Source organism: Leptonychotes weddellii, chromosome 14 (genome assembly GCF_054177405.1).
Source record: "Leptonychotes weddellii isolate Sample4059 chromosome 14, ASM5417740v2, whole genome shotgun sequence".
In the NCBI taxonomy this organism is placed as follows: Eukaryota; Metazoa; Chordata; class Mammalia; order Carnivora; family Phocidae; genus Leptonychotes; species Leptonychotes weddellii.
The window spans coordinates 748,936-767,479 of NC_138382.1; the positions used below are offsets into that span (position 1 = coordinate 748,936).

The 18,544-nt window shown below is 59.6% G+C and overlaps 1 protein-coding gene across 5 annotated transcripts in view; it reads left to right on the plus strand.

Moving 5' to 3' along the window:
* Positions 1 to 1,084: 1,084 nt before the first annotated feature.
* Positions 1,085 to 18,544, plus strand: part of WNK2 (WNK lysine deficient protein kinase 2) — a 93,656-nt gene continuing 76,196 nt past the window's right edge. For 3 of the 5 annotated variants that reach the window (XM_081802711.1, XM_081802712.1, XM_081802710.1), the window contains exons 1-2: positions 1,085 to 1,161; positions 1,632 to 2,302. In XM_081802711.1, coding sequence (XP_081658837.1) covers positions 1,634 to 2,302 — 669 coding nt within the window. In that variant the 5' untranslated portion in view covers positions 1,085 to 1,161; positions 1,632 to 1,633. Of the gene's footprint in view, positions 1,162 to 1,618; positions 2,303 to 18,544 lie in introns of those variants that run through there. The other 2 variants (XM_081802708.1, XM_081802709.1) reach the window with 2 other exon arrangements.

Consider the following 18,544-nt stretch of genomic DNA (forward strand, 5'->3'; position numbering starts at 1 on the left):
CGGACCCAGAGGCAGTGCCAAGGTGGGAGCCGCTGGGCATCTCCCCTGAAACAGCTGCCTCCCTGTGTCTTTGCTCCCTGACCTCACTGCAGCACAGGGTGGCCAGGGACTGGACGGAGGAGCTCAGGGCCTCCCAGGGCACAGGGCTCAGAAACTAGCAGTTCAAGTCTTTGCCATATGCCACCTCCCAGCAAGAAGGTTCAAGATGCCCAAGAGAGGGTCTTGTCTGTGGGAGTCTAGAGGAGAAAAAGGGAGAGGGGGATGAGGTCAAGGCTCCCAGAGGGAGGTGGCATCTAACAGGGGCGGGGGACGAAGAACACTGTGGGCCCAGGGGCTCTTGGAAGCCTCTGCAGGCCCCTACCCACTGGCATCCCAGGGCAGCCTCTGTCAGAGAGGCTCTGGGATTTAGGGCAGATAACTTCTATCTCAGGGCCTCCCTTTGCTCAACCGCAGAGCGGGCATGATGATCACAGTACTCCCCCTCCTGGCGGTGAGGTCCCGATGGATCCTGTTGAAAAGACAGGGGGAAAGGACACTCCACCCCCCTCCCAGGTTTGGCCCTGGGGCTGGGGTCTCCGGCTGCTTCCTGAGGGTTGGGGGGACCACCGGCCCTGGGCCCTTGCTTTCTAGCCCGCCCATTCTGCCCCGGCACAGGGCTGCGAGGTCTAGCGCGCCTGCTGGGACAGGTGAGGAGGTGAGTCTGTGCCTCCTCCGGGGGACACGCGGGACCCTCCGCGGACAGCAGCCTGCGGGTCATTCCTGAGCCTGGGGGCCAGGAGCGCCGCCGGCGCGTGGCCGAGGCGGGGACCCGCAGCTGCGAGCAGGCCCGCAGGTGGCCGCGCGCGCCCACGGCCAGGTGGGCGTGCCAGGCCCCGCCCCGCCGCGCCAGCCGGGGGCGGGCAGCCGAGGCCCCGCCCTCCCCGCGCGCCGGGTCGGAGCCGCTGCCCGAGCGCAGCCGCACGCAGCCGGAGCAGCACGCGGGAGCGCGGCCCGCAGCGAGCCGGCCGAGGGAGCAGCGCGGCGACCCGGCCCGGAGCGAGGACCCCGGCCCCGGGAGCGACTCGGTCCCCGACCCCGGACCCCAGCCACCGGAGCGCGGCCTCGCCCGCCTCTCCCGCCCCGGCCGCCGGGCCGCGGGCATGGACGGCGCCGGCTCGCCCTGTGAGTGCCGGGCCCCCCGCCCGCCGCCTTTGTGTGCGCGCCGCGCCGCCGCAGCCCCCTCCCCGCGCGCCCCTCCCGCGCCCCGGGCCGCGTCCTTTGTGGAGCAGCCGCCTGGCCGGTACCTCCCTCTCTCCGACCTCCCGGTCCCCTCTGCGAGCCCGCCCCGGGAACCCCAGGGAACAGCCCGGCAGACCCCTTTCCCGGGGCCAGGCTGGACGCGAGTGCCCCTCCCCCGGCCTCCGCCGCAGCCCGCCCCCCGGGGGGGCAGGGGCGGCCCCAGCAGACGTCTTCCCCTCCCCTGCCAGCCCGGGCCTCCAGGGCCAGTTTGCAGACCCCTCCCCCGGGGCAGTCCCGCAGGCCCCTCCGCGGCGGGGGGCGGGCAGGGCGCGGGCCCGGGCGGCGCTGTCTCCTCCGCGGCGGGGCAGGTGCGGCGGGCCGGCGCTCACGCGGGCCGGTGTCCTTGCCCGCAGAGATGGACGGCTATGGCGGCCGCCGGGACGGGCCCCGCGCGCTGACGGAGGCCGGGCGCGGCGCGGGGCCCGCGGGCATGGCGGAGCCCCCGGCGGTGCCGCGGGCGCGGGCGGCGCGGCCCGGGCCCCAGCGCTTCCTGCGGCGCAGCGTGGTGGAGTCGGACCAGGAGGAGCCGCCGGGCCTGGAGGCGGCCGAGGCGCCGAGCGCGCAGCCCCCGCAGCCGCTGCAGCGCCGGGTGCTGCTGCTCTGCAAGACGCGCCGCCTCATCGCCGAGCGCGCCCGCGGCCGCCCTGCCGCCCCTGCAGCCCCCGCGGCCGCCGCGCCGCCCGGCGCCCCCGCCGACCCCGGCCCCCAGCCCGCGGGCGCGCAGGAGCCCGGCCCGGACCCCGAGCCCGCGTCCCCCGGAGGCCCCCGCGAGGCGGCGGCGGCGGCGGCGGCCGCGGGGCGAGAGGACGCGGCGGCGTCCGAGGCGAGGCCGGAGCCTGGGCGCACACGCCGGGACGAGCCCGAGGAGGAGGAGGACGACGAGGACGACCTCAAGGCCGTGGCCACCTCCCTGGACGGCCGCTTCCTCAAGTTCGACATCGAACTGGGCCGCGGCTCGTTCAAGACGGTCTACAAGGGGCTGGACACGGAGACCTGGGTGGAGGTGGCCTGGTGCGAGCTGCAGGTGAGGGCGCTGCCCGCAGGTGGGGGGTGGGCGAGCGCGTCCCCGCGCGGCCCTGCTCCTGTGCGGGGCCGCGCGTCGGGCCATCGGGGGCAGCCGCGCGTGTCATTCTGTGCGTGCGCACCGCGTGTGCGGTCGAGGGCGGACCTCCCAGCGTGGGGGTCCACGCGGAGGAGTGGGCACTTGGAGGGCGCGTCCGTCTGCCTGTACCCGCCCAGGTGGTCTGTACGGGGAGCCGCGGTGTGGGGGCCCTGTGTTCCAGGCGCTCTGGAGTCTAAAGGTGTAGGTGCCCCAGCTGGGGATGCTTGAGGGGCTGCTTCTGAGCCGAGGTCTGTGCGAGGTGGGGCTGCCAGGCCTGGGTGCGTCAGGGGCCTCTTGGTTCCTGCAGGGCCCACTGCTTCACAAAATGGATGTGTGAGCGGTCTTAAAACCAAGTCGTACAAAATGCGGGTAGGATTTTTTTTTTTAATGCAAAGGCCCCGGACGTGCGTTTTTCATAACCTTGCCCTCACGTTGGCTGTGTCAAGCCCCAGCCCTGTAAGATTATATAAAGGGTAACCCGAGCTGCCTGGGCCAGCCTTGGAAGCCAGGACCGTGCCTGTCAGAGCGGGTGTTTACGGGGCCCTCCCTCGTGGGGGGGTCAGCTGTCAGGCATGGGGCTGTCCTGTACGAGAGCTGGCTGCCCGGCTGTAAACCTACGCCAGCACCCTGTGAAGTTAGCAGGGCCTTCCAGGCCTGATGCAGGGCAGCCCGCCACACTGCAGGCCGCCTGCCTTTTTGGCTCCGAATCGGGATTTGGTTGCTCTGTCTCTTGGGCCCCTGCAGTGTGGCTTGCATGTGTGCGAGCTCCCCGATTTGGTGGGTGTCGACCTGTCCTTGGCCTTTCTCCAGAGGCAAAGAGCTCCAGATGCCAGCTCTTCCTGCAGTCCCTCGGTTTTGCAGTGGCAATGTGGAGTTTTCTTGGCAGGGCTGGTGGCGTCCTGTGGAGTCCTTCAGGAGGGACTGAGTGCTCCTTCCTCATGGCTGTGGATGATTCTGGGCCCTGTGGAGGGGTGGCTTCGGTGGTTTGTGGTCTGGGGGCCCTGGCCAGTGATGGCGCTGCTGTGTGGGTCAGGGAGGACCGGGGAGGAGCAGAGGAGCCCAGGTTTAGAGCGTGGCCCTGCGCCTTCCCTTCCCGCCTTCTCCCTCTCGCCAAGTGGCCCTGCGTGGCCCTGCGTGGTGCTGAGGACACCTGCTGGTGCAGGGCGGTGGGCAGGAGCCGGGGAGCGGCAGCGGTATCTGAGGTAGGCCTCAGCAGCGACGAGGCTTTGCAGGCCCACGTGACCCTCGGAAGGGTTTCTAGTTCCCATACCCTGTAAGGCAAGGCGGGCGGCCCTGCTTCTGGGTCCTGAGCAGAGCACGGGCCTGGAGCCTGGCTGCCATCCAGGGGTCTTTTATGCCTGGACTCTGGGTGGTAGTAGGAAGGTTGGAGAAGGCTCGCCATCCGTCTGGTGGCCGTTCTTGAACAGGAGGTACTGGGAGCCCCCGTTGGCAGGAAACCGTCCTTGTACCTCTCTGAGTGACCGGGCATCTGACGTTTCCTCCAGGTCCATGGGCAGCATCTGGGGTCAGCTGCCTCTGCTGGGCTGTTCTGAGCTGGGATCTGGAGCGGCATGCTGCCTCCTCACCGACAAGGAGGCTGTTATTTACCCTGTTAATTGTTGAGGAACCCCAAGGTCACCATCGAGGACACAGAGAGTGGGAGGGTAAGGGGGGGAGTGTAGCATCATGGGAGGAGGCGTCCAGCCCGGTGAGGCCGTCCTTAGTGGAGGAGGTGAGGGTTGGGTCTCTGGGACCCCTGTGCACCGAGAGAGGGCAACAGGTATGGCTTGTTGGCTCTGAGCCTGGGGAAGGGGTTTCCTCCTGCACAGTGTGGAGATTTCCATCCTCTGTCGGCCCCCAGGATGGCTGGGTGTCAGGGATCCCAGTGGAGGTCACTGGGAGTGTTGCCTTCAGCATGGGGAGCTTTGCAGGATTCTTCCCACCCTCTGACCCCCCCTTCCTCAGCCCCCAGGAGTGTCTTGGCTGGCAGCTTTGGAATACCCCAAAAGTCTGTTTCCTCCTCCTGCCCTCAGGATGCTGGGGGGCATCTGCACCTGCTGGCCTCTGCCGGACGGAGGAGGGCTCACCCACTCTTCTCCCAGGGTGCCCTGCCCGAGGGGTTTCCAAGGCTGCATCTCTAGACCGAATAGTCTGGCTTGCAGGACGAAAGATTCCTGTAACGTCCAATTTCCTTCCATAAATCTGTGTTGGAAGGGCTTTGCAGCAAGACACATCACCTCCCGAATTTTCTAGGTGGCCAAAGCTCACGCTCATTTTCTAGGGAAGCCATTTTAAAGTATCACTTCCTTGTCTGTCTTCTTTTGAATGAACTTTTGTCCAGGCACCAGAACGAGCTCTGATAGCAGGGGGAGTGCACGCCCCAGAGCTCCGTCGCACGTTTCCCTCGTCCCCAGGCTGTCCTTGGCTAGTGCCAGTCCTTCGTAGACTCTGGGCCCGTGTAGGGGCGGATCTTGACCACCGACACTGTCTGGGGTGTCTGAGGGCACCTTCTGGCCTACTGCCCCCTCCGAGCCGGTGTGGGTCCCCAGGAGACCTGGCTGGCATCTGGAAGCCGTGTCAGAGGCGGGCTGCTGGCCTTTCCTGGGTCACCTGCTCCTTCTGAGTCTTCCTCAGGATCCTGGACACAGTCTTGGTTTTCAGCGCCCTCCGGGGATGCTGCCCCCTCCTGTCCATGGCCCCCTGCCTTCTGGGAAGATGGGGCCTCCCCGCAGAAGGGTTTGGGAGCTGCTCTTGCCGGACTGGGCACTGCCTCCTGCGGGGGGGGGCGCCTGGGACTGTGTTTTCTGTGCTGGTGTTTAGGCCCACGTGCAGGGTGGGGGTCGTTTTGCCGCATGGGGGTGTTGCTCCTTGAGCCTCTGCTCAGAGCACTCGCAGGGCTCTTGTGGGGATGGGTGAGTCCTAAAGATGGGCTCGCAGACCCCGCAGGTGCTGTCGTGGAGTGGGCCTGCTGCTCTGCATTGCCCAGAGGTGACTGGGCTCCTGAGGGGCGGGCCAGGCCCTGCGCCCTGGGAGGCTCGTTGTGGGTGATGTGCGTGGCGCACCGGGGCCCTCGCTGTCCTCAGCCTAGTGGGGACCCCTGTGGCCCTCGCTGTCCTCGGCCTGGTGGGGACCCCTGTGGCCCTCGCTGTCCTCGGCCTGGTGGGGACCCCTGTGGCCCTCGCTGTCCTCGGCCTGGTGGGGGCCCCTGTGGCCCTCGCTGTCCTCGGCCTGGTGGGGACCCCTGTGGCCACGGACACGTCACGTGGCGCTGGGCGGCTTCACACGTGGGCTTGGGCGGTCCCCTCGGGGGCCTGGTCTGCTGTCAGAGTGGCCGCGAGCAGCCTGACCCGGGGCTGCAGACACACGGAGGGGACTGGCCTTGCTTGCTGGCGTCGGATGCTTAGAGCTTGCTTTCTTGAGCCATGTTTCTCGTGCCGGGCACCTCACGGTTCCGGTTTTCTTGCCTGAGAGACCTGTGTAGACGGGCCTTCTCCCCCTCCCTGCCTTTGCAGCAACGGGGTGTTGGTGAGGTCCGTGTGGTCGGTGGTGATAGATGAGCACCCGGAGCTGGGGGTCACCGTTGGGGGCGCCCTGGATGCCGTGGCTTGTTTCCTGTTAGAAGCAGGTGTTTCCGCTGCTCAGTGTGTGCCTTTTGGGGCATCCTCAGAGGTCCTGGCATCTGGGGCAGTGGGCTGAGCCTGGCTCGGGCCTGACTGCCAAGTAACGTGGGCCCCACGACAAGGACCCCAGACTTCCTAGTGTGGCAGGCTGATGGTCTCCACCCCCCGCCCCAGTGTCATTTCCCGGTCGTGGCTTAGGCTTACTCAGGTGTACGAGCTTTGCAGGTGGGCTGCTAGCTAGAACATGATGGTGGAGAGAAGAAAAACTGCTAAGTGGGTGGGGAATGTTCCAGAAGGTTCCAGATGCCTGGTCCCCTGTTGGCGGTGCAGCGGCATTTGCTGAACGGTGCCCTGGTTCCAGGCTGGGGTACCACAGAGAGCAGGGCAGACCACAGCGTGGTGGGAGAGCCGGGTTTTCATGGAGGAGGGGTGTTTTCTAGAAGCCTGCGGGCGGCGAGGGCGTGAGCGTGGCGAGAGGCCATCCTGCGGTCCTGGGCTGGCAGGGCTGGCCCGGTGCCTGCCACTTACCTTCCAGATGGCTCGGACTTGTGGCTTTGTGCGTGGCCATAGGCCTCTCTTGGGGCCTTTGCTTGGGCCAGCTGTAGGCTGAAGCTGGATGATGCCCAGGGTGACAACATGGAGTTTCAAGTCACCTCTTTGAGGGAGCAGAACTTGACCCAGTCTGCAGAGGTTTGGGCCGCGCGCCTGGGTCTCCTTTGCCATCCGCTGGGCTGAGTGAGGAGGTGGAAACTGGCGTCTCCCTGGGGTGCTGGCAAGGGGCATTCAGGAGCCTTGCAGCCAGACGGGGCACCCTGCCCTGTGTGCACAAACACCCCAGAGCAGGGCCCCTGCTGCGTTTGCACCCCAGGCCCACAGCTTCCCGGCGGGGAGATCTTGGGGAGGACACCTGCCTTTGTGAGCCTTGGTTTACCTGTTTGTGCAGTGGGGCTGGTGCTGCCCGACCATCATGGGGTCGTAGGGACTCTTGACAAGTGTTTGGCATTGAGCACAGAGCAGAGTGAAGCCCCCCCCGCCGCACGTAAGTGTACAAAGCAGAGGTTGAAGTGGAGAGCCAGCTGGCCCTCGGGGAGCATGGAGGCCTGCCTGCAGGCAGGAGTTGGTCCCAGGCTGGTGCAGGCCCCCCCAGGTGCAGGCAGGCGGGCAGGACCCTGTGCTCTGCCCCAGCACCTGGCTGCCGCCTCATCATCTGAGTGGCCAGTAAGAGAAGGTGTGAGCACAGCAGCTGGAGTCTCTTAAGAAACAGGTTAGGATCGGCCTCTGCTACAGACCTGCGAGGGGCTGTATTTTGGGCGGACAGGCCCCCGGGAGGATGGTTCAGAACAGAAGCGCAGCCCATCTGAGGTTGGAACCTGAGGGTTGGCTGCAGGTTTTCTCACTTCAAATAGTTTTCAAATCCGGTTCTGTTCCCGGGAGGGTTGCATTCTAAGATTTTCCGGACTACTTGATCACTGCCTCTAATTTATGTCAGGTTTCTTCAAACACATGTTAAGTTTTTTTGGAAAAGAATAAAAGAAAGACGAAGACAGTGTATTGGCGAGAGAATAGACAAATAGTTCAGTGCAACAGAGCAGAGAGCCTGGAAACAGACCCACATAATGGAGTTAACCGGCCTTTGATGAAGGAGGAGAGGCAACTCAGAGGGGCAGAGACAGTGTCTTCACAAATGGTGTTGGAACCACTGGACGTCCACACACACAAGAGTGAATCCACACAGAGACCTCTTTTCACAAAAATTAACTCAAAATGGACCATAGACCTAAATGCAAAGTGCGAAACTTCAAAACTCCTAGAAGGTATCAGAGAAAATCTAGGTGGCCATGCACTTGGCAATGGTTTATGTTATTTTACCTTATTTTATCTAAGTTCCAGTAAAGACAGTGTTATATTAGTTTCAGGTGTGCAATATAGTGATTTAACATTTCCGTACAACACCTGGTGCTCATCACGACAAGTGCCCTCCTTCATCCCCATCACCTGTTTCCCCCATCCCTCGCGCCCCCCCCCCCCCCAGTGGTACCAGCTTTGTGTTCTCTGTAGTTAAGGGTCCATTTCTTGGTTTGTCTCTCTTTTTTTCCCCTTTGCTCACTTGTTTTGTTTCTTAAATTCCACATATGAGTGAACTCTTATGGTATTTCGCTTAGCATAATACTTTCTAGCTCCATCCATGTCATTGCAAATAGCAAGATGTCATTCTTTTGGATTGCTGAGTAATATTCCATTGTATATACACACCACATCTTCTTTATCCATTCATCAGTTGATGGACATTTGGGCTGTTTCATAATTTGGCTATTGTAAATAATGTTGCTTATAAACATCGGGGTGCATGTATCCCTTTGAATTAGTATTTTGTATTCTTTGGGTAAATACACAGTAGTGCAATTGCTGGATCATAGGGTAGCTCTATTTTCAACTTTTTGAGGAACCTCCATACTGTTTTCCAAGGTGACTGTTTGCATTCCCACCAACAGTGCAAGAGGGTTCCCCTTTCTCCACATCCCTACCTACACCTGCTGTTCCCAGTGTTGTTAATTTTAACTATCCTGACAGGTGTGAGGGGATATCTCATTGTAGTTTTGATTTGTATTTCCCTGATGATGAGTGATGTTGAGCATCTTTTCACGTGTTTGTTGGCCATCAGGATGTCTTCTTTGGAAAAATGTCTATTCGTGTCTTCTGCCTGTTTCTTGACTGGATTATTCTTTGGGTTGAATTTGGTAAGTTTCTTATATAGTTTGGATACTAATCCCTTATTGGATATATCATTGTCAAATATCTTCTCCCATTTCCATAGGCTGACTTTTAGTTTTGTTGATTGCTTCCTTGACTGCGTAGAAGCTTTTTATCTTGATGCTGTCTCAGTAGTTCATTTTTGCTTTTGTTTCTCTTGCCTCAGGAGACGTATCTAGAAAAATGTTGCTGTGGCCAATGTCAGAGACATTATTGCCTGTGCTCCCTTCTAGGATTTTTATGGCTTTGGGTCTCACATTTAGGTCTTTAATCCATTTTGAATTTATTTTTGTGTATGATGAAAGAAAGTGATCCAGTTTAATTCTTTTGCATGTAGCTGTCTAGTTTCTCAATGCCATTTGGTGAAGAGACTGTTTTTTTTTCCCCATTGCATATTCTTGCCTCCTTTGTAGTAGATTAATTGACCATATAATTGTGGGTTCATTTTTGTGTTCTCTGTTCTGTTTTATTGATCTTTGTGTCTTTCTGTGCCAGCACCATACTGTTTTGATCACTATAGTTTTGTAATATAACTTGAAGTGTGGAATTGTGATGCGTCCAGCTTTGCTTTTCTTTTTCAAAAGTGCTTTGGCTATGCGGGGTCTTTTGTAGTTCCATATAAATTTTAGGATTGTTTGTTCTATTTCTGTGAAAAATGTTGTTGGTATTTTGTTTTTTTAAGTAGGCTCCACACCCAGCATGGAGCCCAGTGCGGGGCTTGAACTCACAACCCTGAGATCAAGACCTGAGCTGAGATCAAGAGTCAGACACTCAACCAACTGAGCCACCCAGGCATCCCAACTGTTGGTATTTTGATAAGGATTGCATTAAATGTGTAGGTTGCTTTGGGGAGTATAAGACATTTTAAGAGTATTCTTCTAATCCATGAGTATGGAATGTCTTTCCATTTCTTTGTGTCCTTTTTAGTTTCCTTCATCAGTGTTTTATAGTTTTCAGAGTACAGGTCTTTCACCTCCTTGGTTAGGTTTATCCCTAGGTATCTTATTATTTTTGGTGCAGTTGTAAATGGGATTTTCTTAATTTCTCTTTCTGCTGTTTTATTATTAGTGTATAGAAATGCAACAAATTTCTGTATATTAATTTTGTATCCTGTGACTTTACTGATTTCATTTATCAGTTCTAGTAGTTTTTTTGGTGGAGTCTTTAGGGATTCTATATAGAATATCATGTCATCTACAAATAGTGAAATTTTTATTTCTTCCTTACCAGTTTGGATGCCTTTTATTTCTTTTTCTTGTCTGATTGCTGTGGCTAGGACTTCCAGTACTGTGATGGAACCGTACTGATGAGAGGAAACATCCTTGTCTTGTTCCTGACGTTAGGGGGAAGAGCTCTCAGTTTTTCCCCATTGAATATGTTAGCTGTGGGTTTATATACACACGTATATTTAGCTGAGGTATGTTCTCTCTAAACCTACTTTGTTGAGAGCTTTTATCATGAATGGGTGCTGTACTTTCTCAAATGCTCTTTCTGCATCTATTGAAATGATCGTATTGTTCTTGTTCTTCCTCTTATTGATGTGATGTATCGTGTTGATTGATTTGTAAATGCTGAACCACCCTTGCATCCCAGGAATAAATCCCACTTGATTGTGGTGAATGTTTTTTAAATGTACTGTTGGATTCAGTTTGCTGGTATTTTGTGGAGGATTTTTGCCTCTATGTTCATCAGGGATATTGGCGTGTAGTTCTCTTTTATTGTGAGGTCTTTGTCTTGTTTGGTGTCAGGGTGATACTCTTGGTAATGATATTTTAGGTATAAACCAAGGGCATGATCTATTAAAAAAAAAAGTTTACTATGATATACAAGGAATTCCTAAAACTCAACAATAAGAGAATGAACAACCTGATTAAAAAATGGGCCAAAGACCTTTCTTAATAGACACCTCACCAGAGAAGACATACGGGCGGCAGATAAGCGCAGGAGAAGATGCTCCACATCCCGCGTCATCAGGGAAATGCAAATTATAACAAGATTCCACTGCACGCCTACTACAACGGCCAAAATCCAGGGCACTGACAAGACCAACTACTGGCGAGGACTCGGAGTGGCAAGAGCCCAGTCATGGCTGCAGGGAACGCAGACCCACGCTGCGGCTTCGTACGAGACCAAACACACTCGAAGCACCTGCGTGGCTGGGTTGGTGAAGCGTCTGCTGTTGGCTCAGGTCATGAACTCGGGGTCCTGGGATTGAGCCCTGCATCGGGCTCCCTGCTCAGCTGAGAGTCTGCTTCTCCCTCTCCGTCGGCCCCTCCCCCTGCTCGTGCTCTCTCACGCGCTCTCAAATAAATAAAATCTTAACAACAAAACTAAACACACTGTTACCATTGGATCCACCAAGCAAACCCTAGGTGTTGACCCAAATGAGCTAAAAACTTAACTCTACACAAAATCCTGCACACGGATGTTTACAGCAGCTTTATTCATAATCGCCAAAACTTGGAAGCATCCAAGGAGTCCTTCAGTGGGTGGTGGACAAATAAACTGTGGTCCATCCAGACGAGGAAACATTACTCAGCACTAAAAAGAAATGCGCTACTAAGTCATGAGAAGACAGAAGTGAATCCTACCTAGATGCACATTATTAAGCCAAAGAAGCCAGTTGGAGAAGTCCTGTGTGAGTCCAGCTGCAGGAGTTCAGGAGAAGGCGCAGCTGTGGCTGGGAAAGGGGTCAGTGGTGACTGCGGGTGGGCGGGGAGCTCAGAGCAATTCTAGGCAGTGAAACGACTCTGAGTGGTGCTGTGACGAGTGTCCTCAAACACGTGTTCGAACCGCAGAACTTCCAGCACCGGGGGTGAGCCTGATGCACACCGTAGGCTCCGGGTGGTGATAATGAACCCATGTGCACACGTCCGTTGTCGTCCGTGTACCCAGCGCGCCAGGTCGACGGAGGGAGGCCGTGGGGGCTCGGCAGGGAGTACGTGCGAATTCTGCGCTTTCTGCCAAACCTTTCCGTAGCCCTGGAACCTCTCTAAAAATTGTTAAATTGAAAAAGCAACGGTGACGGCCGTCTTAAAGAAGTTTGCAGACATTCCTCATTCCGTCGAGCCGCGCGCACACACACACACAGTGTCCTGCAGCCGCAGCTGCAATCACAGGGTGTCCGCGTTTGTGTGGTGTGTGTGTTTCATTCATTCATTCGTTTCCTTAAGATTTAGTTTTAGAGAGGGAGAGGGTGTGCGTGTAGGGGAAAGGCAGAGGGAGGGAGAGAGAGAAACCTCAGCAGACGCCCCGCTGAGCACGGAACCTGACAGGGGCTCCATCTCACGACCCCGAGGGCAAGACCTGAGCCGAAATCAAGAGTCGGACGCCTGACCGACTGAGCCACCCAGGTGCCCCATCAGGGTGTGACAGGTTTTAAAATCTTTTTGTTTCTGAAGGGTCTTTTGACGCTGTTAGTTTTCAAGGGGAGGCTACGGTTGGGGTTTGTTGCCGTCTTTGCTGTTCTAGAAAGTTCTCAGTGCTGGCAGGGTGGGGAGAAGCCGGGGCTGGACTGAGTGTTGCAGGCCACAGGGGACCGGCTCTGGCTCCCTGAGGGTCTGTCCCGGGGTGTTGGTGCCGGGAGGGTCCAGACAGGTGGTCCCTCTTATGCCTGCTTCCCCCTGAGCTGGGCGTATTCCCCAAAGTGTTCAGGAGGCCCCAGAAATAAAGATGTCATGGTATGAGCCCTGCCCAGACACACGGGTGGGCCAAGGAGCCAGTGTGGTCGAGGGGGTGCCGGGCGAGGCTCGGTGCCCCTGAGTCCTGATGGTTTATGCAGCCTGCCTTGGCTGGGGGCCTCCTCCTCAGGGAGGTCTGTGCATGGCCGTCAGCCGGCGGCAGGCAGGGCGGGGGTGTGGAGGACTTTCTTGGACTCCGAGACCACCCGTGAGCTCACTGGATCTTCAGAACCACCATGAGAGATTTGGGGACTCTGCTTTTACAGGTGAGGAGGCTCGGCATGGGGTGAGGGGTGGGTAGCTCGCACAGTGGGGCCGTGGCTGGTGGTGTGGCCCAGGCTTCTCTTCCCTGCATCGTCATCTCACGTATGTGTATAGAGGTTTGCTGTGCAGAGGGAGTGTCACTCGACACTTGGCTTGAGGAGTGCTGGGTCAGGCAGGCATTGCTGTTGCGGTACTTCTCAGAGCCTTTAAAATGCTTGCTGTGTTGCGAAGCTCTCAAGGGGCTGTCGGAGGCCCTGCCCCCTTGCCTTTTCTTTTCCCATTGCTTCATGGGACTGGGACGGGCTCTGGGGAGCGCCGTGGCAGCCAAATATTGCTTGGGAGGTGTATGCCCCGTGGCATGTCTTGGCTCTGAGGCAGATACGATGGGGGCTTCCGCCTCATTCCTCAGTGGGGCCGTCTCAGGCCGGACGCTGTGGGGAGGGACCCGTCCCCCTCCAGTGTCCACTCTTCCCCGGGTTCCCTGCTTTTCTGGCTCTTACTCAGGAGCACATGAGCTGGGAAAATTCTGAGCTGTGAACCGAGTGTGGCTAAGCAATGCAGACTTTTCATCATTCCCAGGATGTGAGACTGAGGGGTGGCCAGCCAAGGGCCCTGGTGGCTGAGCATTGTTGGCAGGGACAGTGGTGTTTTCCTGTTTTTCTTCCCTACTGTCCTTAGGCGGGTTGGATTTGTCCACAGGCCCATTGCCTCATGGCTGCAAAAAGGCTGCCATAGCTTCAGGCATCACAGCCACATTTGAAGGCAGGAAGCAAGTGGGTAGATAGGTGTCCGTGTTTTAATTCACGAGGGAAACTGTTTACCAGTAAGTGACTTTGGTCTCTCGGGTTAGAATGGATGGTAAGGTCTGGCCCCCCGCAGGGGCATCTGGGGAAGGCTTGTGGCCGTGGATGGATTTCAGTCTGTTCCTGGGGCTGGGTACAGTGGGTTTTGCTGGCAGGGAGGGGGTCAGGCTGCGTGAGGGCGCCTGCCCGAGTCTGTCCCGGTTACCTCACGTCTCCGAGGCCCTGTTGGTGCCTGTGTGTGATGAGGCCCTTCACCCAGGCCTGTCCCGCCAACAGAGCAGCCCCCACGCCCACTGCTTCTGGGCACCTCCTGCTGCCCTGCCCCCAGCGTCTGCGTGGCGACCGTCCCCATCCCCTCCCGCAGGGGCAGCCCCACCCTCCTCTCTCCCCTCATCAGAGTTCCTTCCCTCTGCCAGCGACTCCGCTTCCATTTCCCCACAAACTTTATCTTGAGAAACTTAGGAAAGTTGGACTGCCAGGCGTTAACAACTTGACGCGTGCGCTTGTCCTGTAGCTCCTCGCGCGTGTCCCCTGGCCCGTGTCTCCCGCGCCCGGAGGGCCACTCGCGTGCCCACTAACCCAAAGCTCCGTGTCACACTCCCACCTGACTTGGATGCCACCAGCCACGCGCCTGATGCGGGCTGTGCCCCCAGCGGAGCTGACCGTTTTCTCGTTTGGATCCAGGGTCCAGTCAGGAGTCATGAGCTGCATCTGTGTGTCATGGCCGATTTCATCTAGAACAATCGCTCCACTGTTTTTCATTGTTGTTTTTGAATCTTAATGGCACTGCCTTTTTCTCCCACAGAGACCGTGTCCTGGGCCGCCAGGCTTCCGCACGGCCACACTCGGGCTGCGTCTCTGCGAGGTGCCCCGTGGTGGCGTGGGTGCAGATCACAGACGCGGGTCGGGCTGGCGCCCCGCGGGCACGCAGACTGGGGTCTCTGCGAGGGGCCGCTCTGCTGCCCACGACCTCTGACCCGTGGCCTCGGGGTTGAGGGATGCTCTGTCTGGAACCATCCAGATTTCTGGAAAGCTCATGCTGGTCCCCTTCCCGGGGGTGGTCAGCAGCAGAGTGGGACCTGAACCAGGCCGCTGGGGCTTCTGCCACGAAGCTGGGCTGTGGGTGTGGTTGTTGTGGGGCTCAGGGCTGCAGGCCTCCCACCTTCCCGGTTTGGGCGCCCGTGTGGGCCAGCCCCCTGTTTGGGCTGGATTGTTGATGCTCCGGAGCCCCGGTGGGCCGTGTTCACCCGTCCCCTCCCCGTGCCAGCACTGGGCCCCTCCAGGGGGCGGGGGCTGTGAGGACGGAGGAGGAGGCCACCGCCCGGGTAGGGGGCGTCTCTAGGGATGTTTCTGAAAAGATGGTGATGTGACAGATGCTGAAACCCCGCCCAAACCTTCTCCATCGTGGCAGCGTTCACTTGGGTGTCCGCCCTACTTGCCTCTTTTTTATGTTCTTTGGTATTTTTGCAAAGTCATGATTGTGGCGTCTGAGCTAACACGTGCAGGGATGGTGAATCACCACCCACAGCCCGCGGTCCCTACCTGCCCCAGCTTTGGCGAGAGCCCCCCTCAGCCCCAGCCCAGCCCGCAGCTGGTCGCTGGCCTCCGGTGGGGGCCTGATGCGTCGCGGGGGCCCTTCTCCTGTGCCCTGAGGGGTGCGGCTCCTCAGCGGGGCTGTTGTTGGGGCCCCCAGAAGGAAGGTGGCCACCGTGCTGTGTCTTCCGACTGGGCAGTCACCTTGTCAGGCTGGCCGGCTCGGAGCCACAGACACCTGTCTGGACGGGTTTGGAGCAAGAGAGAGAATTCGGCTGCCTTGGAAGGAGCATTGCAAACTCGAGGGGGAGAGGAGTGAGGGCAGGGACAGAGCAGGGGTGTGGCCAGTGGGCGTCTCCTGGGGGGCAACGGGGGCCCTGTGTTCTTGGATTTAGGGAGAACTCTGTTGTCCTGAAGCCTTTCTGCACGATGCCAGCGACCCACTTTCGGGGACCACGGGGTCATTGTTTCTCACAGCGTGAGGGGCCCCTGGCGCCGCGGAGAGGCCCTTGGAGGAGGACGCCCCTGCCCCCAATCCTCCCCAGGGCGGCGGCTGTCCCACGCTCCTGGTGGGGGACCTGACAGAATGGTCTAGAAGTCTGCATGTTCTTGGGTCCTGGGGACGCAGGCTGCTCCCCACCCCCCAGGCCCTGGCGGCACACGGGGCCCGTGACCCGCGTGGGGGCCGCACCAGCATTTGCTGTGGGATGTTTGCTCTCTGACGTGATGTAGGGTGCCTTGCCGCGTGGACTGTGGGGGCCCTTGGGGGAAAGAGCTGCCCTTGCGGGTGGCCGACTGCCCTCTGTCAGGCTCCCAGACGTTTCCTTGGGAGCATCCAAGCCAGACTGTTCCTTTTCTTCTCAGCCACTCCCGAACTGGAAGTTTGGGGTCTGGGTGGGGACTCGGAGCCCAGGTGTGGGGGCCAGACCATGGTCCCGTGTGGGTGCCGAGCAGACCTGACCCTGCAGCGGCCACGTGGGGAGGGCGAGGGTGGCCAGGATGGTGATTTTATCACAGGGCGATGGAGGACACTGTGGCCCCCATTAGCAAAGGTGTGCTACTGTGAGTGATTTGCAGTTGGAAGGGGTGAAGACCCTGGGGAGGGGTGCAGGGGGGCGTGGGACGGGGCTCCCCGGCCCTGCTCCTGAAGCCCTCTGGCCTCGGTGGCCCCGACCATCTGTGGGTTAGACTCCTGGCCTGTGAGTGCCGGTGGCCCGCCTACCCCACGTACGGCGTGTCCTCGCGTGAGCGCGGGCCCAGGGAGCTTGTCTGCCCCTGCTGTCCTCCCAGCGGCCTGGGCTGGGGCCGTGTCACACCGGCCGGGTGGCGGTCTGTGCGGCCACGGGCCAGGTCTGCACAGATTAAGGGAAGGTCAGAAGGTGTACGAACTCAGTGGGCACTTCAGGGACAGCGCAGGAGTTGAGGGAAATCTGCTAGAGACAAAATGAAGGAAAAGCAGATGAAAATAGTGAAAGTCTTCAAAAAGAACGGGGACGGCTGGAACTCTGTACACACGGAGTGACTGAGGAGTGCTCTTTGCTCTGCTGTTTTGGAGGTGACGTTGCTGGAACGTGGGGGCAGGTCAGTGCGTCTGGGCCCCACCAGGTGCAGACCTGCGTCCCGGGCTCAGGCCACACGCTCGCTTTCTGTCCCAGGCATTGCGTGCCACCCGAGACTTTCTCACACGTGGATCACGTGGTCTCGTCACGGTGCCCTTCGGCACTCGGCCCCGCTGTACCAGCCACCCCCCTGGTCCCTTTCCCGCCGTGCCTGGCGTTCTCTGTCTTGGGTCTGTGCTCCTGCTGCTGACACTGGGGCAGCTCAGTTTGGTCTGTTACAGGTGAGAGGCAGGCTGGGGTGGACACGGGCGCCCAGCTGCTCTCTCCCTTGTCCTTGGCAGCAGGAGGCACCTGCGTGCCCGCCCAGGATGGACGCATACCTCTCGGCCTCCCCGGAGGTCCGGGTGTGGAGAGCTGTCCGGCCCTTGCCGGCCCTGGGCTCTTGTCCAGCCAGCAAGGCCCCGGGCCCCAGTGGGCACGCTCTGGCCTGGGGACACGGGCGGCTGCCCTGCAGGAAGCCACACCTGGCCACCCGGCCTGCTCACCGGCGCCTCCGCGTGTCCCAGGAAGCGCGGTGCTGGCTCCCGGCTGGCCTGCCTGAAGTAGCCCTGTGAGCCCCTGTAAATATTTGATGACGGTGAAGATAGCAAACAAAGGCGTGCTCTGTTCCTAGGGGGACTGAGACGGGGACACTGGAACGTTCTGGCCCTGCGGGCTGCTTCCTGGAGCGGCTTGTGCGTGCGTCTTGAGGCAGGCCCTTTGTGTCTGGGAGCGGAGCAGGGGCCCTTTGGCAAGGTGGAGCCAGCCTTCTACCTGGAACCGGCCGGGCCTCTTCGCCCCCGGCTGCCAGCCTGCCCAGAGGTCACAGAGGGGTCTCGCCCTTCAGATGCAACGTGGGACAGACTCTTGGCCACAGGCTCTGGGGAGAGGCTCGGAGAAGGCGGGGGCCTAGGGCTTGGCATGGGCGCCGACAGCCCGGTGGAGGGTCAGCACGGGGCCGGCACCGTAGGGCCCCGGTAGGCTCGGCTGGGCAGCCACAGACACGTCGCACGCCTGCCCCCGTGGCCCTCCGGATCCTGGCCTCTCTGCCTGCTGGGTGTGCAGGGAACACACCCCTTGCTGGCCTGGGTGCACGCGTGTGTCGTCCTGGGTGGGCGTGCCAGGGAAGAGGCCCGTCTGCCCTGTGGGTGCTTCCAGGTTGCGGCAGGCCTGCCGAAGGGGAGCAGACGCCGGGGTCCTGGCAGCCGGGCCACAGCCCCGCCGGGTGGGAGAGTCTGTCTCCTTGGGCAGGGCAGGAACCGCCGGAACTTCAGGCAGGTGTTCGGCAGCTGACGGCCTTTCAGCAGGGTTTCTGCTCCGTTTTCTCTCCAGGGGAAGGAAAATCCTGTGGGTGGGGCTGCGATGGGTGTAGTCCGGTGGAGGTTGAATCACGAGGGTTTTCAAAGACCTTGATCTGTGAGTGTAATTATTAATGGTTGTAATAACCACAGGGGCAGTATCCTGAGAGCTCACAGGAGCCCCGTGCTGACCTGCTTCCCTTCTCTCGTGGAGCCCTGGCCGCAGCCCAGGGAGGCAGCTTATCCTTGGGGTTTTGGGGACTCCGAGGCCCACGAAGCCTGTGTTGCTGGAGATGCCCTCCACCGCCCTGGAGCGCCTTTGCCGAGGGTTCCTGTTGGCCGCTCAGAGCCCCCGCCGTGAGCTGTGGGGAGGGCAGGCTGGAGCCCCCGTGCCTGGGGCTGCGGAGATGGGGCTGGCAGTCTGACCCCATGGGAGGCTCTGTGAGGAGCCTCCTGACCTGAAGCCACAGCAGGGTACCTGCCTGGCAGGCGGACGCGGCCCATGCCCCAACCTGTGGATGTGGTTGCCTTGAGGACCCTGAGATGGGGGACGGTCCTGGCTTATCTGGGTGGGCCCGGTGTCACCCCCTGGGTCCTTCCGACAGGAGGACGTGGTG